General features: G+C 34.9%; 1 protein-coding gene across 6 annotated transcripts in view; it reads right to left on the bottom strand.

Annotated features, from left to right (window-relative positions):
• Positions 1-2,589: 2,589 nt before the first annotated feature.
• Robo2 (roundabout guidance receptor 2) overlaps positions 2,590-23,092 on the bottom strand; it is a 482,486-nt gene continuing 461,983 nt past the window's right edge. For 2 of the 6 annotated variants that reach the window (XM_027412411.2, XM_027412408.2), the window contains 5 exons: positions 19,069-19,251; positions 16,757-16,930; positions 9,943-10,215; positions 7,893-8,093; positions 2,590-6,940 (listed from right to left, as the gene is read on the bottom strand). In XM_027412411.2, coding sequence (XP_027268212.1) covers positions 6,939-6,940; positions 7,893-8,093; positions 9,943-10,215; positions 16,757-16,930; positions 19,069-19,251 — 833 coding nt within the window. In that variant the 3' untranslated portion in view covers positions 2,590-6,938. The remainder of the gene's footprint in view (positions 6,941-7,892; positions 8,094-9,942; positions 10,216-16,756; positions 16,931-19,068; positions 19,252-23,092) is intronic. The other 4 variants (XM_027412409.2, XM_027412412.2, XM_027412410.2 and 1 more) reach the window with 4 other exon arrangements.

Here is a 23,092-nt window from a genome sequence, read left to right as displayed (position 1 = left end):
ATTTATTGCACTGAATCTGTTGTCACTCTAAACAAATTGGGTAAATTCAGATAAATATACCCACAATTCTACTTTTACTTCTTATACTGTCTTTTTGTACTCATACCAGTCAAAGTCCATAATAGCCAGCCATTTTCTCTTCTATGCTTCTGCATTTACATATTTCAGAGTATTCTGATTTCTGTCATGACTAGCTTTCTGTTTTTCAAGTTTTACTGAGACTTAGCTCTGTTTATCCTGATGAGATAAGCATCATGCCATTGTTACATTTTATGTAGACTTCTGTTATTTTTACCTAAGTTCCACTTGACAAATCATCCCAGAATGAAGAGACACTAGCAGGGGGAAAAAACAACAACAACAACAACAACAAGAAAAAAAAAAAAAAACCATGTCCTTTTGGGAGAACTCTGATTTGAACTTAGTGAAAGATAATGGATGCACTTCAATGACTGAACTGCAGCCTGATGATTTCAAATATCAAGAACGTTCAAAACAATTATGGATACCCAGAAAACACTGTGCCATCTACCTTTTGTTAAAGCACTAACAGCAGCTTCAGTTCTGGAAACAACGTAAAAGAATTACTATCCCACTGAATGTGGTTTTCTGTCATCTCCACAGAACACCTGATATTTACATGGTATTTTACTCTCATATCTTAATGCAGTGTTTGCTTCGAAATAAAAAAGAGCAAGGGACAGTATTTGATGCATGCCTTTGGCACTCAAAGGTGAATTCCAGGGTCATGCACAATAAGGCAGTTCCTAGGAGATTATTTTCTCAAAGTGGGTTTCACATAGCAGCAGTGTCATAAGATACTCCTGGAAAAAGAGTTCTTTGTCATGGAAGATTTGACCAACATCATGGGGGAGATTGCTTAGTAGGAAATTGGTACTATGACAATCCAAGTTTGGCCCACGAAACTACATGGTATAAGGGGACAACTACCTCAGGTTGTCTACTGTCCTCTATGCATGCACCATGGCATGTGTCCTCTATGCATACACACACACACACACACACACACACACACACACACACACACACACACACACACACACACACACTCTTTCTCCCTCCCCCCTCTCTCTAAATGTAATTTTAAAATATTTTTGAAAGATTTAAAAGTCTTGTAAAGAAGTGAAACAGTATAGAAATATCCACCTTATGTTCTTTATTTTTAAGTAGTCACTAATATTCCATAGACTATTTTGAGAATGACTAGGAGCATGGATAATATAAGGGTAGTGTGGCATGTGAATGAAGTTGGTCTAGAGTTTATAGCTTAGGAATGTATTTGAAAGCTTTGTTTATTGGTCTTTCGTCATTGCATAAACCATTATCAAATGATGCTTTCCTAGAAACCAGAGCAAGATTTAACAGAATATATTAATTTATTTCTGAAGACAAAGGTTATTTTCCTTCAAGTACTCTGAATATTTAATTTAAGCTTAGGATCACTATTCTTCTTGCAAATGGAATGAGTGAATAAACAGTAAAAGAATCTGATTAGTCAGATGCAACTTGAAACAGAGTGCCTAGAAAAACATCAGAAAAAATTGTCAAAAAAGTTGTCTCTACATAAAGACTAGATCTAGCAAGGCATTCAGTTTAGATAAAGGGTAGAGTAAAGGACAGTTGCAGTGGTCTGAGATAAATGTCTTAGCTCAAGGTTATAGTATTTGAGTGCAATGTATCTTTCTTTGTGATATAATGCAACCATTCAAATATATAACAAATAATATATAAATTTGTTATATATATGCCTGAGTATATAATCAGTTATTGTGGTAATATCAAATTTCCTAGAAACATACAATACTGTATATCTGTACACACGCATGCACATAGTTTTCTATTGCAAAACCAAAATGTGTTGACAGGATAATGCAAATGCTAGCTACCTTCCCAATTCTTCTTAAACACTACATGTAGTTATAAACAGCACTAAACAGCTCTATGAGAGACCCATTCCCCAATTCCTTACATGTGTCTATGAGGCTGAAGGCTCAGCTTTACAGTCTACATACACATGTTTATGTGTGTGTTTTGACTCCACTAGCTAAACTTTTATACATGTCTTTCCTTTTTAACTCTTTAAATCTATTTGTTGTTAGTACCTGGGATTATTTCCCATGTCTCCAGGTAAGTAATTTTAGCCTGAGATCTGTTGATCTCTTACCTGAAGAAAATAAAGTTGGTTTTCATGAATGGAAGGAATATCGTATTATGTTTTGTGTGAGCTTTCTTGTAACCATGACATTTCTTTTCTTGAGCTCGTATATACAATCAATAAGAAAGCATGCATGAACTGTTTTGATACTTTTACAAATTTTCCTTGTATTGGTCTTTCCACAATACAGATTCAATAGAGCAATGGTGTTTTTTTTTTAATTCTTCTATTATTTGACACACAGGGAGCTGGTCTATTTCATTTTTATTGTACATGCATATATATTTTCTCATCATACTGTATACATTAAAATTATTCTCATAGTATCTTGTTTAGGTAAAACCAATGGACCTTAATTACATGGTCCTTCTACTATGTGCTCCTTAAGATATTTTTAAATGAACATTTCAGTGTTAAATTATTTTCCATTTTTTCCTCTTTATTTTTATTGTTACTGAGATTATTGTGAAACACAAATGCATTTTTATTCTTGACAAGAATCAAGCCCTATAATTGCATTTTTTAATTAAAAAGAATGAAATATTCATGAAGTACAACAAAAGTGAATATTTTTCTTTTCTACTCATTCCCTGAGTTGATGTATCAATCTTCCATGTCCTAACAGAGATGCATCATTAACTTTCTAAAACAAACAAACAAAAAAGTGCCACTTGCCTCCAGTTGCATTTGCCTACCTTTCACAGTAGTAGTACAGCAATTCTGTTGATCAAATCATTTTGTTCAGTTTATTGCCTATCTAAACATCCTGGGGGGAGGCAGTAGATCTGGAAATTAGTGCTGCCAGAGTAGGAGGTATAATTCTAATACTTGTAGTCTTTACTGGTGTCTTTTAGTCACAATTACCTAGTCTACATCATTTCCTACTTAGCACTTGTTATCCATTTCTGAAGTAGAAAAAGAAATTTGAATAGGGCCCCAAAATAATCACAGAGTTATAAAAGTGACACAATGATCTACTTTTGGTTTGCCCACAGAAAAACTTGTTTTACATAAATGGCTTTTTGTTTACAAAATTGAAATGTGAATATATTTTTATTTTTCCCAGTGAATACACAATACACATTTTTGACAATACTATGAATCAATTTTATGCCAATTTCTTTGATTATCTAACAATATCAAATGAAACACAATAAGATTTGGGATTCTATTTTTTGACTCAATTAAACTACAGTGAAAAAATCCATCTATAAAACAAAGTATAAAAAGTCTACCCACGGCCACAAAATCCCTTATCTTGTAACACTTTAAAATCACAACAAACACTTGTAAAATGATGAGAGTAAAAAATATTTGCAAATTGCTTGTCATTTAAAAATGTATGGTGTTTCATTTGAAGTACCCTTTATGACAAAGCAAAGTGAAAATCATTTCACCTCTCAGATAATATCTAAAAGACAGGTTCTTTTCTTTTCTTCTTTTTTTTTTTTTTCACAATATACAGAAGTAGATGAGCAAACTAACAATAGTGAATGTTATAGTTCTGCATATCTTCAAAACTGACACGATCACTTCTCAGGGAAAGTGAGCTGCAGTTGGGAGCTCTTTAATGTGGTAATTGTTTTATCACCAATGAAAAATTGCATAAATTCATTAAGAAGAACTTTGTTGTATTCCATGAAATCACATATAACTTGCAACTTAAATCCCATTCAAAATGTATTTAAGTATGTAGAGCATTCCGCTATAACATAGAACATATGAGATCTGTTTTTTTAGTCAAAGTAAGGAAGGTTTTACTTCACTTTGGTTGTGTGATGCCTTACACATTGGTCTTTCCTATATACTTCTTTGAGCTGATCCAAACCCTGTGGAGTTCATTGTTTTCATGGCCCTGGCCTTACTTTTGTAAAATGGCATGAAAAAGGTAGGCTGACTCCACTGCCTACAGGGGCATACCTGAGTTTGGGTGCCGCCTAAGAAGATTTTGCCTCTTCTGGAAGAAGCTGTGCTTACGTCTGGCATGACTACACAGCAGTATTGCCTATGAGCAAAAAAAAAAAAAAAAAAAAAAAAAAGGTTTCTTTCCCAGCCAGATTTCCTTCTGATGGCTGATGGAGGTTTCTGTTCAGGCTCATAGAAGAATGAGCTCAGTTGATTTCCTATGACATTCAATCAGCTACAAAAGGGCAAGACATGGGACTCTCACGAGGTGTGTGTTCTCTAGTCACCAATCTGAATACTAATGCTGAATGGATTTGTACAAATGCCTAGATGATGAAGACTTTCCATTGTTGATAGTATGCCCGGATTCAGATCGCCATAGCATATTATCTTGTCTTCATGGCAGATATTGGATACAAGCTTTTGCAGGGATCACAGCCTGCAATTTGTATGGATACTAATTGCATACATAACTGCTTATGACTTTATACTGAAAACAATTAGGAAGACAGGGTACTATAACCCCAAATAATTCTGTAAGCCATAATGTGACATGCAGATACAGTTTCTTGGGACTTGGTTTGATAATGATGTGAAAATGTCAGTTACCATACAAGTGATAGACTGTTTTACACTAAATTATATTATTCATGAACATGAATTGAAAATACAACTAAGTATATTTCTTAAAAGATGATATGCTTTTACATAGAGGCCATGGAATTATGTATATGCAAAATTAAATTCATTGTATCTTGGAACTGACAATAATTACATAATCCTTTTTTATTTCTCACAGAAAGTGTTCATTTTTCTTTTTCACAGATACTTGTTCCCATTTCCTTTTACTAGAGACATCAAACTTCAAAATTCAGGCACTGATGGTAAAAAGTTGTTAAAGGGTGTGTCAGAATTATTTGCCCCTTTAGTGAAGAACATTAACTATATGGCACTAAGAAAAGTTTGAGACCCATGAAGAACTTTACATTCTATATTTGCTTGTAGTGCGGTTGCCTTGGAACCATGTACTTATATTATGCATTTTATATGATTTTGTCATATGAATTGGCATCTGAGCCAATATTGCACAATGTGTATTGTCAGTCAAAATGTCCCCTACTTGAAACTGAATATTTGAGCTATCACATTGAATATTTTTGAACATCATAAGAAAAAAATAAAAGAAGATATTGGCTGGACTCAAATTTAAGATTGTGTAGGTAGCACATGGGAAAAATGTCCTAAGTGGTAATTTCAGGAAGGCTATCATCTACTTGACTTATATACATGTACAGTAGCTAACATACATTTCAAAGTCACGTTTTTCTTGAGCATACATAATTAATGTCCAGAAACTCCTTATTCTCAAAGTCGTGAAAACAAATGAGGCAGGACACTGTTATTAATGTCCACTTACAAGATTTGGTTTTATTTAAAAAGTGTATAAACATGCATTTTCTCCCTTTTGACTGTTCTTTCCAATTTACTCATTCAAAATGGGTCAAACAGATTTTGTTGGTAGCCAATTTCTGAGAATGTACCAGAAAATATTTAGTTCAATAAGTCTACTAACTGTAAACTGAACATACTTCGAGCACTGCCTTTAAGTACTTACAAGTTGGCTATACATTTGGTGGCATCAATTTCACTTTTGAATTAAATGAAACATAAAATTGTATGCAGAATGAATCAGTTATTTCTTAAGTGATGAACTTAAGTGATGTGGCTACATCCTCTAGCATGTACTGTACATGTATTAGAAAGATGAAGAAGTTATTGCAATATTTAAAAGTAGCCCGAGTATGCCCTAATAATAAGTTGCTTCTTCCACTATTTGCTAGAATTTCTAGAGTTCATTTACTTTGTTTCCTTGGGGAACTTCATGTTATATTCTGACTTAATGAGTTGGAAAGATTAATTATGGTAATTCAAAAATGCCATTCTTTTAAAAGCTGTAATATAAATACAGATCTCACTAAACACCTTGATTTCATTTTGCTCATTGTAAGTCTCAATTGGGTCAATTATAATGGCAGGTAAAGTTGATTCTAAATAAAACTTTAATTATATTTTTAAAGCAAGTTAGTACATCTTTGCTACCAGAATACTTCAACACATATTCTGTCTAGACTTAAACTTCCTTCTTTTGACCCCTGCTTTTTTTCAATAGTAAAAGCCATCTTTCTGCTTCTTAAAATTGGCTCAATATCTGATGTTTCAAGAAGACTTTGCCAACACCATCATTCCTTTGAATCTTCCTATTTCTACACCCCCAAATGAAAACCATCTCACAGGATTCGTTACACCAGCATTACCCAACCTAACTTACAGTACAGAAAACTCCCTTCACATTCAATCTTTTCTTCATGTCATGAGGAGTAGAGATTTGTGCTTATCACCAAATAAAATTGCAGTGCAAAATTTAAACATAAAAGTTACACAATTAAAAGTTAATATATGGCACCACAGCCCATTAATTCACATATAGTACAACAGACCAATAGGAACAGACAGTAATATGAACAGATCTAAAAAGAGTGAACTTGCATAGCAATGCAAAAAAGAAATTATATACAGAGGAAAATCCTTTTTCTTCCTGGACGGTGGCTTTTGCTTTCTTTCTTTTTCTTATATACTCCTGACAAGAAAGAGTTAAGGTAGGTGGTGTAATTAAGAGGAGAACACAAGAAAATAACTGTGGGATATGTGTGGCTGTGTGTCTTTACATTGCATTTACAGTTTTTTAATAGTACATAAATAAAGAAATTGTTCATTGCACTGTTAAATGTTATCACTTCCATGAGTTCAGACCTGATGGTCCTCAGAGCATCTTTGTATGTATGTCCCTTCTCAGTTACTCTGAAAAAGAGAAACAAAACACAATTCATAACTATAGCTTTCTCATATGTTAAACATTCTTCTAGCCTGACTAGCAATAAGATCAAAGCTACCAGAGAATAACTAAAGGATTGTCAGCTAAGTATTACATTTGTGAGTTTAAGTCATTTCCTTTGAAGATTGACAGGGGACAGGGATATCCAGGGAGCATGCAGATTTGTGATGCACATGGAGGTTTTTCTTGAGGTACTCATCAGACTACGCATATGTGAGTCAAAATGGAAGCTGTAAACAAACCAGGATAACAAACTTAGCAGTAACTGGTGGTAGTTAATTCAGATTGGCAGAGAACTGCAATTTTGTCAGAAGTTTGCTGTCATCACAGGATGAAATAGCTTTCGACACTGGTGCAAAACCACCAGGAAATTTACATTTCACATAAGGAAGTCCATTTAGAAAGACTTTGCTGTTCTCTTTATTTTGAAAATGCAAGAATAAAACAAAGACGAACTCAGGTAGGGGGAACATATAAAACGGTCCATGAAAGTCACCAAGAGGGGTAAGGACATGTCAGTGCTAAACAGCAGACATTACTTCTGTTCCCATCACAACAAACAAACAAAACATCAAGCAGGCAATTTGTTTCATTTTCTTTATGTACTTGGTTAGAAACAACAAGGAGGCCCCTGCCAAGTGGGTTATATTTAACTGAAAGTACTAAGATTAATTATGGGCATTAAAAGAATGTTAAAGAGTTTAAATCAACTTGAAATATCAATGAAATGTTTGCATTATTGACTGCTGAAATCAGTTATCCTTGAACTTATGGCAAATCCTGAATGAACTAATTGAGTTTGGTTGGTTTTTAGCAGAGGAAATTTTGTATTTTCAGAAATTTGTTTAATGTAGTGATTTCTCTAGGCTAATATTCTTTCTGAATCATGATGGCCTTAAAATGACCCCAATGACTTACATAATTCACCTGTAAACTGTCCTTGACTGTTTGAGCCTACATATCCAATGTCCAGAAGGTCACTGGCATTCCGCTGGTGGCCGCCCCTCAATACCTCCGTCTTCCGAGGGCCAGTGGATCCTTTGGAGGAGGCTGTTCCCGAAGAGCTGTGCCCTCCAGGTGATGGGAAGCTGGGCTTGCTGTAGGGTACCAAGGACTCCTCTAAAAAGAGAAAACAAACCACGAAAGACTAAATTGAACTGCAACACAGGGGGCAAATACCAAATCATTTTTTCATTCCCGAGCAAAATTAAAGTTAGGAAGTATCGTCCTGCATACTAAAGGTATTTCAACATGCAGGCAACTTTTCCTACAACAGGCAATGAGAGGGATTCAACGAAAAGATCCTGGGATAAGTGCAGAATAGTATTTCAAAGCTTTAAATTCTTAGTAATAGAGCGCTGCTTAAAAGAGTCCCGGTTGGGGTACCTACCCTGCCTGGGGAGTGGTGGGGGGATGGAGTGAGTGGTAGGTTGGAGGTGGGGGAGAAAGAATGGGGGTGAGGGGAGGGAGAGGGAGAGGGGAATTACATGTGAAACAAGCCTGTTCCCTAACTTGAATTAATAATAATAATAATAATAATAATAATAATAATAATAATAATAATAAGAGAAAAAAAGGTTAAAAAAAGAGTCATTATTTAACAAAAAACAATGTCTGAGAATGATTTCTTGAACTCAGTTAAGCTCAGTCTAATGTTTTCCAAGCAAGACAGAAGAAATATGGTTTTTGTTTGAGTTTAAATTATGACAATATTCTCTAAATCAGTTTAGAAATAGAACTATGTATTAGTGAATTAAACAAGTGTCTTAAATTTCTGTTTAGCTTGAGCCAGAAATCTATTGTTTGAAAGATTCTGTGTTCCATTAAAATAGAACAAAATATTAATTATATTAATGTTCTTTTTATATGTCTGTCCGAAAATAATGTGTTACAATCAATATGTTAATGCTTAGAACTCTTCCTCTCATTTTTGTAATCATTCTCTATCTTCCATTCCTTCCAACTCCACTATTGCTTCTTCTAATTTTCTGGGTATTTGTCATTATTAAGTGAATAAAATCTGCTTATTGAATTTACTAGTTCACACCTTAGCTAGGCTTTGAGACGGGGCAGGTAGTATTTCTTTTATAGCTGGTAACTTTCCAAAATGTTTCATTAAATCTAAATATTGTGATTGTCATTTTCTGGCCCTTTCACAAAGGGACTTTCTAAGATGTTAGAGTCACATGATGACAAAATATAGTTATGGAAAATGCATGGGGCAAAGGTATGCTTAGACAAGACTGAATACTAAATATACTATACATAAAGGGATGTTTTGTTGAAGTGTATATCTGTGTGTTCATTTCTAATATATAATAACCAATAATGGATACTCCAAACACATATTTGTGTAACAGATTTACTTCCCTCAAATAATATCCAAGCAGGAAGTATGAAGTTTATGTTGTGAGACTTAATTTTTTTGTAATTTTTTCTTACAAGTAAGAACTCTTCCCATTCCAATGTTAACATTGAACTTAATTTGGTCTATTGGAGAACAGAGGAGCTAAGTTCTACTTTTTTCTAACTTTATGATAACTGATTGGACATCTACCTGCTGTTTTGTAAGCTTAACTAATTCCCCCTCTTGAAAGATATGAGCTCCCTTTCAAATGATTGGCTATTTCAATCAACTAGTTGAAGGTAGTGATTAAGTTGATGCAAAAGAAGGAATTTGGTGTTCTTAAAATTACTCAGTACAGACATTGAAGTACATCAGCATCAAACTATTTTCTGAGCACCCCAGATGAAACCTGGAGGTTTCTAAGTTCAAAGACCTTATACAGGGTTAACTTGTGGAATAGGCTCCCTGAATGTGTGCTGTTAAGCTCCGCTGAAGACGTCTCCTTTGAACAGATTTAAGGCAAATGTGTTCCAGACACCCTTACCAATTGCCATTGCTAAAATACCTGGTAGGGGAAAAAGTGATAACAGTTCCACTTTCTTGGGACTGGGTAGCACACACCTGATCCAACCCCTTGTTTGTGCTGGCCTTTCCGTGTGTCTTCTTGGCGTTCTGTAGAGTTTATCCAGTCCTGGGTGGGACGCTGCCACTCTAGGGCGGTTTTAGCTGGACAATCCAATGAGCTCTTTGTGTCTTCTAAGTTGGCGGCTTGTTGTCTCTCTAGAGAGCTTCCTTTTCTCTCTGTTGAGTTTTCCACGTTACCAGAATGCTGTGTCAGGCCTATCTGTTGTCTTAAACCCTGACTTGGTGGGGGATCTGGTGGTGGGGGAAGATCTAAAAATTTTGAATAATGTTTAGAATGAACTATGATTTAATGAAAAATACAACTTTAAGTTCAAGTTGAAAAATTGAAAAAAATCAAAAAACAAAAACAAAATCCTTGCCCCCTTATAAGTATCACCCATGCCAAAGTTATTTATGGAAAATAAATAAATTAATGGCTATTCAAAATGCATGTTATTGATCTGTCTTCTATATTCTTGCCATAGCATCTTCAAGATAAAAATGGACTCTTTTCATCCATCTGTTTCAACAGCATACTATGGGCTAACATTCAAAGTACAGGACTGCTTGTGGCTTATATTCAATCTCCTCCTCTTCAAGACAGAAATACTATGAGGGAAAAAATATCAGTCTAGATTCCAGCAGCTATACTAGTAAAAGTCCCTGAGAAGAAAAGTTTTCTGAATGATTTCCAAGGGAAAGATCATGCTGCAGACTTTAGAGACCACAGGCTGAATCATATGCAGCATGTGACTGTCAGCGCAAGTGCTTGCCACATTGAGCAACAGTCAAAGGGTTAAGCTAACTTTATTAAATGCAATTAACATCCAGCCTGACAACTGATCCTGCCTGCGCGTTTCATGAGTTAGCTAATGAGTTACAACTAATACACTATAATCTTCCCTTGTATTAATTTTAATAACCCATGTTCGGGGCACAGATTGAATACGCTAAATGGTGATTGGTGTAGACAATGTATTGTGGAAATTAGAGATGGAGTGGAAGAGAGAAGTTTTTGAAAGAACTTTGCAGAGGAATTTGGCCATGCTCAGGGTGGTTTGACTGTAGCCTAAAAAAGCTTTTAAAATTATACTTTGGAAATGAAGAAAAACTAAAAGTTGAATATAAGCAAATTTTTCATTTTCCTTTGCAAGCACTTCAGATTTTATTTTTTGAATCTCTTCAATTATGAAATTACATTTCTTTTTATATCTTCCTAGTATTATTTCTAAAATGACATGAAAAAGGACTTTGAAATCTTCTAAACATTCATTTATATCAGGATCATCTAATTTTTCTTACAAGCTTTTGTAAATCTTAGCTCATCCTAAGATTAGGCAATTATGTTACTTAATTTTAAAACTTATATATCATATGACATATATTTGTTACATGAATAAATTATATTCCATTTAAAAGGGCAATTATTTTTCATTCCTTTTTTATAAATGCTTTTTTGTTTCTAATGCTATTTTATGTAATCAGAAAGGTAAAACCCAACGTTTTGTACACAAGAAGCCATGTCTCTTAATAAAAGCTCAAGTGTTAACTAAAGGCCTTCTTTAAAAGCTTTACTCTTGCTGGGCATTGGTGGCGCATACCTTTAATCCCAGCACTCGGGAGGCAGAGGCAGGCAGATCTCTGTGAGTTCAAGGCCAGCCTGGTCTCCAGAGCGAGTGCCAAGATAGGCTCCTAGCTAGCTACACAGAGAAACCCTGTCTCAAAAAACCACCCCCACCAAAAAAAAACCCAGCTTTACTCTTGGTTTTATGAGCAAAACATTAGTATCTTCCATTGAAAAGATAAAAAAGGTTTGTTGAGCATTTGTTCCCGGAGTCCCAAGTTGAAATAGCATTCTCATGAATGTCACCATGTCAGATTACAGGCCAGTAATCATTGATGAGATAAGGGATGCTGTCTGGGTGAATAGGATTGCATTTGGAACATTTTTTCCAAAATGAAGAGCTAATGCAATAATGCACTATCTGTTTTCCTGATAATCTAATGAGTTTGGTGTTTCCTTTACATTCACTACTGGCTTCCTTTGCTGTGTCATTATAAATGCAAATTAATTATTTCATTTGAGTTATTGGACTTAGTCTGTCAGTGAGGGGAAAGGATTGCATTGGCTTCCAAAATAACATATCTTGTCATTGATTTTTATTCTCCATCTGAACTATTTAATTTCTAAAATGGCCAAAATGCCATTTGCTTATGGAAGCTAAAATTCTGATGTCTATTTAATCTGTCTTGAAATTATAGAGCTTTGTAATTATATAATATCCTTGGAGATTTTATCTTCTAAGAATAAAGGACATTGCATGCACATTGAAATAAACTGGAAAGAGATGGAATTATAGATGATTGTGGAAAAAATAAAGGCATATAATACAATACATTTACTTAAATTAAATTCATTATTCAATTCTTTGTGGAATTATTTCAAGTAAGTCAATTCACTAGAGTATCTCCCTGGCTCACTATGGGTTAGCTATTGTCAAGCAATGACAGTTCAATGACAGAGATACCTTATTATTCTCATATATTTTTCAGGTAAAAGGATGGGGGTGCAACACAAAGAAATCAAGCATCTCCAGCCTAACTCTCTCTTTTCATAAGATCCAACCCATGAGATTTGTTCAAAGAGTCCAGCACAGATCAGATGTTTAGAAATTACTTCAGACTTAATATCTCCACACAGCTTTGCCTCTTCCCATAAAGACATGTTTGTACTACTCTGTTTCTCCTCTCAGTCAGCTTCAGTTCCATTCTTCTCATTTCCTCAAACTTGTAAATAGCCTTTGAATCACTTTCTTTGTGGCCCATATTAATTCATATATACAAATCCCAAAAGTTCTATCTCCAATATCTTACCTTTCTTATTGCTTTCACAGATGTCATCTTAGCATGAACCACACTTAGTTCTTGCTTCTATGATCCATAACTTTATTTTTTTTTACTGTTTTGGGCCACTTAATTCTAGACTGAGTTTTCTATATTAAAAATGTATATTATATTTTTATATTAAAATAGATTACGCCATCATCCTTAAATAAACATGCATTTATGGACACACACACACACACACACACACACACACACACACACACGCACGCACGCACACATACACACACACATGCACACACACACACCCTTCCAAGAATTTTCTATTCAACATACTATAAACCTCGATGACGGTTCCTCAACATACAGATCTTAAACATTGCTCTTTGCTTACTTTCCTGTTATCATAGTCTATCTTATTTACTCCAGTAATACTGCTTGCCTTCCTTTAAAAAATATTCACCAAGATTTCAATTGCTGTATCTGCTGCTAGTATGATCTTTCCTTGGATATAAGCACCGTTCTTTTCCTCATAAAATTCCTGTCTTTTCTCATATGTCAAGCTGTTGTTGAGCCTTTCCCTGAAAACCCCCTATAATCAAATACTTTCTCCTAAATAAATCACAATTTTCTGTTGTTTTTATCTCCATGGCAATAATCACCATTTGCATACTTTATACATTTATATTGGTCTGAACCTCTGTGTTTTTTTTTCCCTAGATGTAAGGAGCAGGAGATTAAGGAATTTTATCTATGATATATGCTCACTGAATGTTTAAATGGAGGGAGCAATGAGCTCATAAATTTGCAGAAAGATACATTGTCAAAGATCTAGAGAGGAACTTTTCTCTTAATTGGAATTAAGAACTAGGGGAAAAACAAAACTGTTTGAGAGAAATACTCTCAAGAGATCACCTGGATGGGGAACCAAACATCTACCTTCTTTGGTACAGAACTGGTCAGGATATTTCCTTCAAGGGACAGAAGACTCATATTGAACAATCCCTGCTTAGAAAAGACATTCCACAAGAGAAACAAGCATGTCCATAACTGTGTATGGGCATTTACATAGCCTTTGGGACAGAAACTGACAATTCTTATTATTCCAAATTCCTCTCTCTGGACCCAGAGAGAAAATTACTTCCTTTCCTCAGAAGGTAATTTAACACAAGGAGACAGCAATCTTGACAATGACATATGAAAAGTGGGATGTGCTGCTTGCTATTAGGACATTCTACTATCAACAACAATCTGTCATTCTATCTTCAGAATCCACAAAGTTCAACTCTAAAATTGGTGTTGCTGAGGGCTGGAGAGATGGGTAAGTAGGTAATATGCCTGCTCTGCATTAAGACCTGGTTTCTATCTTCCAGGACCCACATTAAAAAAAAGGCAGGTGCTACAATGGGCTTCCAGTGCTGGGGAGGAAAAGACAAGGGTATCCTTGGAGCTTGCTAGCCTACCAGTGTGGACAATGGTGGAATTTCAGAAACAGTGAACACCCTATCTCTATTAGAAAAAAAAATAGAGTTCTTTAAAAAGACACACATCATTGGCTGGCAGTTTAAGCATGCGTGAGGCAAGCTCACACACATGTGCACCCCTCAACATATACACATGAACATAAATACACACACACACACACACTCACAAATGGTGATGATATCCAAATCTCTCTGAATACTAAAGCCTGTGTAACTGTTTAAAGGAAAGTCATCTGACCTTGAAAGATGACTGAGTCAATAACAATAAGATTGTTATTATGATAAGATGCTGAGGTTAAATATTTGAGAAAACAACTACCAATAATCACCCTAATTAAAATGCTCATAAAGACTATTATAAAATCTATAATTCAAAAGTTTCAGTGCAATGTGCTTATACGGTAAATACTACTAAGCAATGACCTTCTGCACCGGAATGATCTGATCAAGAATACTTATTAATTTGGGGGTTTCATATGAGCATATCAGTGAGAGAATTTCATATGTTGAGAGGATGAGATACACACTACAAAATGACTTAAAGTGATCAATTATTCCTCTGAGAATCTGAAGCAGAGAAGACATGGCAAACATTTTTTTGTTCATCATGAGATAGCAAATTGCACACCTGTGAATACACCTGTATCCTTAACTTTCCGTGGAAACATTTCCCAAAGAAACAGAGACTCATTGAAACAAACATGGTTGATGTTCGGAGCCTTTGCATGATAAGATTTAAAGCAAGTACAGTAATGGTTATAAGTTTCATCCTCCCAAAAAATAAAGAACAAAACCATTATTCTTTTCTGCTCAAGGTTTAACTCCATACTTGTGAGTCTTAGGACTAATGCCTGGGTCTGGCTTCTCTAATCCAAGATACAGAAATACCTGTAGGTGGAGGGTCTGCCTCAGACAATTAGATCAGAACCAGAAGGTCACAATTTAGGATCTTTCCAAATGGTTCTAACTTTCAGCTGGCTAGTTTCATCCTTTTAATATTTAGTAAAATGATCTCATGATAAAGTTTAGGTGTCCCCTTCAGATACTCTGAGAAGGGGACATAAATTTATCTTTCCTTCGAAGATTTCAGTGAGTAATTTAAATATCTTAAGTTGCATGATCTTAGAATGACAGTTTAGGATAAATGTTTTTAGAAGACATGAAAATTGAGCTGAAAATATTATAATTAGGAGTACTCTGTAGACATAATAACCATTATTGACTATGTATGTCTTCCAGAAGTTAGCAATATTTAATGAAATGCCTGAATAATCAATGCTGTGTGCAAATAAAATTATTTATATGAAACATCACTGTTCAAATTCAGCCACCAGTTCATTTTACAACAAAGTGTTAGTGAAATCATTCTCACAAATAATTTTTCAGAACTGACCTCTTGTTGCCCAAGCTGTCATCTAACTTGAACTTCTTATACTGCTGTCTCACCCTGCCAAGTGCTAGGATTACCTGTATGTGCCAGTTTATGTAGTGTTGGCTAACCAATCTAGGGATTCATTTTCATCCTAGGCAAGTATTCTACAAACTGAGTCACACCAGAGTTATATTTTAAAATTTATTTTTCTGTAGGTGCACTCACCCAACAAGGTGTAAATTTAGAACATAAAACCCATGCTGCACAAAGACAAAAATATTTACTATTTGAACATGAACAGAAAAAAAAACAGAACAAAACAAATATTGAGCCTTTGTATGGGTGAAATCATTATGTCTTTAAAATTCATATATCAAAGTTAATCCTATTATTTATTGGCATGGTATTAGGAACTATGGTATTAGGAACATCTGTGAGGTCAGTAGATCATGAAGTTGCCCTTGGCCATTATCAAAAAATGCCAGAGTGACTTCTTTTCTTTTCATGAGCGGTCCCAATGAGAAGGCACCATCTTCATCCGTAAAGGAATCTCTCAACTAACACCAACAGTTGGACATTCTAGACTTTAAAACAAATTTCTGTTTTCCATCTTTTCTACTGTTTATATAAGATGGTGATCACATATTGCAGAACCCCCAACAAAGACAGTCTTCCTATTCATGGCCAATGACTGCCTTCTAGTTCTGAAATTCAATAACTTTAATAAATAATAAGCTTTCATAAATCACTCCACAGACTGAAAGGAACAGGAGCTGGAAGAGACTAATATGCAATTGTAGGTGTCCTGATACAATGACAAATGTACATGACAGTGCTAAACACAGTTCCTTTCATACACTTAGAATGAGATGCTGGGAGTTTGCAGGAGAGCTAAAACTTGGAAAGATCTAGCATTATAGATCTTTCTTGAGGCATAGCAACAACAAAAGATTTTGATTGTAAAAGAGTGTTTTTTATTTAAACATGGCATGTTGCCAAGTGGTATTTACGGAGGCAACACTTCAGCTACCATAGCTACTTTATTGAGAGTTAATGATAACACCAAGCATATTTCTTCATGAGGAGATGAGAGGTAAGACAAGAAACCTACCATCTGGCATCCCTTCCCTCCGATGAGGTAACACTGGCTGTGTGTCCATCCGCCCTCCCTTGTGTTTTTTGGTGGGTCGAGGCCGCTGGCTTTGATTCAGGGCTGCGCTGGTGTTACTGTCGGTAGAGAACGGGCTGGTGGGCCGCGGCCTTTGAGAGGAGGTAAAGGCTTTTCCTGAAACGAAAACCATTGGAGTGGACATTGGAGAACACGACTATAACACTCTATTTTTGTCTCATCTTGTGTCTCTGCTCTTACTAGACTACCTAGTGAACATGCCCAAAGGTGGTGTTCAAAGCTACAAAACCCACTACTTATCTGCACAAAATGCATGAACTGCTGCTTGTAATTCATCCAATTTTTAATAAGCTAAGAGCACCCTACCCAATGAAAACACATTTCAAGCAAATGAAACTGAAATAAACCCACCAGCCAAAAGCTGTTTTATATACCTTAACAATCTTGGCAATACTTTTGTAAATCTGTGCACATTCATGCCACATTTACTTCTCCAAATAAGAACATTTAAAAAAATGACTACTTTTTATTTGATTAATCATTTTTTACTCTTAGAATCATAAGCATTGTCTTAGAATTACATTGGAAGTTTTACATGAAGGGCCTGCTGAGATGCACATGTAACCTTGTTATTTAACGTTCATATGCAATGAATTCTACCTCTTTAAGCAGGACTAAATATGATTAGTGTAGAAGCTAGCAGGTTATAGTCTTGGTATATATCTAAAATGTGATAGGTGTATTCTCAGCATATTATTATATCTGAACAGATCTTGCACTTCAATTTTTTAAAAAAATGAATTGTGCTATTTTCTTTTTGATAGCTTAGAATATATGAATGCATTCTTTTCTGGGAAAAGGGTCAGCTAATACATTTTATACAATGAATTATTTTAGTGCTAAGTTTATTATGTAAGACAGGACTGGTTTATGTGCACATATTCTCCTGTGCATATTTTGACTTTCCAGAAAAATATCATATGTAGTTCCACTGTCCTAAGTCATTGTGACTTGATATTGCTTAATGCTTTATTAGCAATTAGCATACATGCTGCCAGTGCACTTATGCCTTCTAATTTATTAGCTCTTTTGTACCTTCTCCCATCCCTGCTTATAGCAAATGCTACAAAAAGCACTCAGGCAACATAAAGATTCTGACTTATGTCTTCTAAAGCAAAAATATCCAAATAACAGTTATATTGCAACATATTTTAGTTTGGATGCTAGATAAAAATAAACCTTTGCAATGCCTGAGAAGTTCTTCCATTTGGTTTGAAGAATGCCTAATGCACACTTGAAAGAAATATTGATGGTAAAACTAACAATGTCCAAGGCATAATTTTATGACCTGAAAGTGTAGCAAAGGTTCAAAGTAATTTTTCTTTACTATTTGAGCACCATTAAATTTAAGAGTGCATTTGATATTTCATGAGTTTATTTTGTTAATGCAGCATAGTAAATGCACATATTACATTCCTATTATGTGCAGCTGAAAAAGTACATATACAATTATAAGGGCTGTTTTTCAAAGAAAACACTTATGCTTATAAATTACTGATAATTTACCAGAGTTAATCTTACATATCTTTTTCCCCCTGTGGCATCAGATACACAAAACAATTATATAATTTGATTTTGATGCTATTATTTACTGCCCTTTGAAATCACAATGAATTTACTTTAAATAGCAATACATATGTAGATATTATCTTATTGAACTTACAAATGCATTTGGTGTATCTTTAGTTAGCATCCTCTAGAACAATAAAGTATTATATTGAAATCTTAGTCAGTTAGGACCATCAGCCAAGTGAACTGTTAGACAGAGTTTTAGACCCATTCACCCCATGCTGAGGAAGCCTACCCAGAAAGTGCCCCTGCAGAAAGAAATGGGGCAAGATAAAATAGTGGAGATAAAAGTTCAATAGTTTTAATCACCAGGTTTGTTATTGATTTTTGTGAGGATTTTGCAATCTGTGTGTTACTGAAAGTTTAATGACAATCTTAGTTGGGCTTTGTTGTAATATGAAAAGAAAGCACACTGCAATTAGCTAGCAGAGCCATGAAGAGAAAGGATGGATAAGATGCATTTTAGTGAGTAGGAACCTATTTTTGGCTCTGCAGTATTAGCATCAAAGGAGAGTTCTGGTAACAGAGCATCCATCCAACTGTGTTCATGCATATTTCAAAAAGCCCATAGTTAGATTCACTGAGAAGAAAAAACAGAAGGAAAGGGCAGTGTCCAGAGAACAGAATTCTCTCATGCAAAGAGTGTTGACTGGGAGTCTACCAACCTGTTCTTGTAAGACTGGTTCCATCCAGCCTAAAACCAGCTTTATCTGCTGCTGCCACCAGTGCTTGAGCAAAGCTGCCGCTGGCAAAGATGGAGCCATCTGAGGAGCTACCTACACTAGATCTATGACTAGAAAAGTTACGATCCTCATCAGATGCAGAGCCCCATCCATTTACCATTGAACCTAAAAACAAATGTAGTGGTCCAGTAAGTTGTATATATCAGATATTTCATCTGCTGAAAGACAGTGTATAATGAGCAAGTTGGTTATTTCATCTCCTCACTGCTTCTTTAAAGTTTCATTGGGAGTTCTTTAACCCCCCTATCATCTGTCTCCAACATTCTGAGTACCAAAAAACTAAGACCATTTTAAATCTGTGTGTTTGTAGCCCATTGACAAAACATATTCAAACTGGTTCATTTCTTACACTGATTAAATTATCAAATGATCATTTCTTCCTAAGTACTGCTATATATATATATTTAACTTTCTATGCATCAAGAAAGAGTAATCTGACTAAAGCAACTTAGTGGATTGAAACAGAAGGAATAGGTTGAAAAAATAGTGTGAATATATTTTAACCATAGTTCCATCAACTGAATATTTAAAATAAAAGTCAGTCATAAAAACAATAAAGTATCTAAACAATCCAGATCAATATGGAACACAAGGAAAACTGTATCTTACTGAATTTCTATTAATGAAAATGTTATGTATTTTTAAATTTTTAATTAGTTTAATAACCCATTTTGAATGCTAATAATTCCTTTAAAAGTAATCAAAAATAGAATAAACATTAATGTGGGTTTTTCTGCAAAATGAAACACAGTGTTAGTAGAAAAATTGCAACTTTATGTTTCAATAATATTTATACCTTGAAGATTTTACAGGTAACATTTCTTAAGGTTCTAGAAAAAAGTCACTTTTCATTTTTTTCCCTTAAAATCACACTGGGGATTTAACCAACTACTTACTGTAATTAATATATTTGAGTTGTTTTATGATTATTTCATAATATAATAAACTACCAAGTAGTGCTTACCCTATATATTTAGAAAAGGGACACAAACATGTTTATGTAATACATGTTAGGTTTTCTAACTGATACAAAAATATAAGAAATGGGCGAAATCTAATATTGTAGTGATTTTCTTTTCTCTCATTTTTTAAGACAATAGTGTAGGTGAGATTTTGAAGTACTTGAAATGTTGATGAAAGGGCCAGTGACATAGCACAGCCATTTTCAATGGAGAGAAACCAGAATCGCAAAGGTGTAGAATAACCTGAATAGTGTTAGGTGGGGCAGGGAAAGACAGTTTGGACTCTAGTTAGCAAGAGTAAACAGACACACTTTTTACATTCCAAGCAAATCCCCTGTGGCAGGCTATGATAACAGGAGCAACTCAGCCTCCTCTGAGACATTCGTTTCTGGGCTAATGATCATTGCCAAGGACCAATAGGCCACAGCGAAAGAAGAAAGGATGCAAAGGACTGTGTGGGGTAATGCCATAGGAGATAAGGAAAAACAAATCAAAGGTTGTTCAGTGAGAGGTCACCAAAGACTGTGAAACCACAGCTGAGAGTACACTTACAGAATCTGAATCCTTGTATCTGTCCTTTCCACAGACTATTTTTAATGTTTTCAATGTCAAAATAGGCATCTCCTTACTCTTTCACTCATATTTTGTCTTTAACTCTCTCAACTTGTTTGTTTCTGGGTACCTCCCATCTTCCTTATTATTGTCTAAATTTTCTTTCTCAAGAACTTACCCACATTGATGTCTGACTTTAAACAGCTCTCCACTACCAGCCTCCTTATCCCTGTCAGGCTTCTGAGTCACTGGGTCCTTTTCATATAGGTCCTGCCTATCTCTGCAGTATCTGTCTTCATGTAATGTTACCTGCTACCACATGAATAGACTTCAGCACCACCTGTAGTCTCTCGCTTCTAAATGAGACATGAGCCCTTGGTTGCCTTGATTCTGTTTCACCTTCAGGCTTGCATTAGAATCAGTCTTAGCCTCTTGCTTGCCTAACTGTGTATGTAATAGTACATGGGTTCCATCCCTTGATTGTAGCTGTTCCATATACAATCACTAGGAAGCAGAGTTTTAGAGATAATGAACTACCTGTTATTCATTTCCATATATTTTATATAAAGATATTGTGTGTGCCTTTATGTGTGTGGATATGAAAGAGAGAGAGACTAGAAAAGAGCATTAATTGGTAGATTAAACAGTATGTCATTTTTTTGACAACTGTGACTATCATATCTATGAACACAAGTTTGAAAATTAGAGAACACCAGGTAAAAAGAACTTGGCTGGAGAACCTTTACAAATTGCAAGCAATTCATACCCCTCTGACACAATATAGTCACAAACATAATCAATACATATTTAAACATTTAATGAAAAATGAATTTATGCCACATAGCCAAATTTATTGGTGTTTACAGCTTCAATCTTTCCAAACTCCTCAGGTTAAAACACTGAAAGGACAGGAAAAAAACAACTAAAATTAATTCAGACTGATGAAGAAGAATCTCACATAGGACATTAAGTTGCTTAAATGTTACAGAGCATAAAATGCCATGATAAAGTGGTATCTTGCTGTGTCTCTATTACATCTTCAGCACTAAAATTAATTTATGATCAGTCATCAATTCATTTACATGTCAATTTATGCTAAATCCTTCCTTGCTGACAAACGCTTATCCCTAGATCCATTAAGCCAGAGAAAAGTCTGTACTCTCTAACATGACCCTGCTAATTGTTGCATTACCATTTTTATGAGCTACAAAAACTTATAGCCGCCCATTTTTTGAGCCAATATTTAATCCAGGAACTCTATTAGATATAGCACAGCTTGTCTAACTACTTGCTAAGTCAAATCTGCTATAATTGTCTTTGGTCAAATCATTCCAAATATTGACCTTTTCTAGATATAGAAAAAATAATGGGAAAGTGTGAGGAAAATGCTTCTGAGATGCCAAAGATTTGGATGTGCAACAAATCTATCTCTTGTCAAGGTATGTGAGTGTGTGTGTGTGTGTGTGTGTGTGTGTGTGTGTGTGTGTGTGTGTGATATATAGGAAAACCAAAAGACATAATTAGAAAATCTTTTTCTTAGGTTACATAACATTTGTTAACTTGTTTCGCTCAGATAAATAATCATATATATGTACACATATATACGTACGTATATATATACATATATGTATATATGTATATATATACATATATATATTCCACCCTTTCATCTGTCAAATTTTGGCATATAATTTGTCTTAAAGGTCCTAGAGTTATTGAAGTAGCCTAGGGCAATACATTTGTCACTTGTAGAATTTATCATAAATGTTCCTTCACTAAAGAAATTAAGAATACCTCAGGTGAAAAATTTTAATGTCCATCTTTCTAAAAGCCTGTGTAGCAGGTTAGGTGTGGCAACTGTCAGAATGTGTGTTTTCACACTAATCTGGTGAGCAAGATCTAGAAAAATATTCAACTATCCAGAACAAGAAAAGAAAATTGCCAGAATTTCCTGTTAGCCACCCCATGCATGTGGGCTCCAATGCTCGAGGAACTCGAGTGAGATAGACTCACTCAACAGTACTCACTATTGGCATTCATTCTGTCACCAGGGAGTAGAATCTCAACTATATGTTAAAGATACCCTTTCCCATCCCTCTCTCCTCTCTACCTTCTATATTTTTTTCTTTTTATGGTGGGATTAAATCCAAGAAATGCTTTGCCTTGTCTCCTACCATGCATGTTGGGAAAGAAATACTGAATCCTGTCTCTCTCAGGTATTCTAAGATGCTGGCTTGGCATTTGGACAGAAATCTCATCAGCTTATTTCTAAAAACAGAAGCTTTTCAGTGTTTATTTCCCAACCTACAATAAGATGCACACTGCATCACTAAAGCTATTTTTGTGCTTTGTGACAATCAAATATATGTGCAGCATAAGTCAAATGTACAGATTACCAAAAAAGTAAAGATAAAAAAAGATAATTCCTTTAA

The sequence above is a fragment of the Cricetulus griseus genome, chromosome 4, assembly GCF_003668045.3.
Source record: "Cricetulus griseus strain 17A/GY chromosome 4, alternate assembly CriGri-PICRH-1.0, whole genome shotgun sequence".
Lineage (NCBI taxonomy): Eukaryota > Metazoa > Chordata > Mammalia > Rodentia > Cricetidae > Cricetulus > Cricetulus griseus.
Note: the sequence above shows the minus strand (reverse complement) of the source record. Positions and strands in the feature narration are given on the sequence as shown.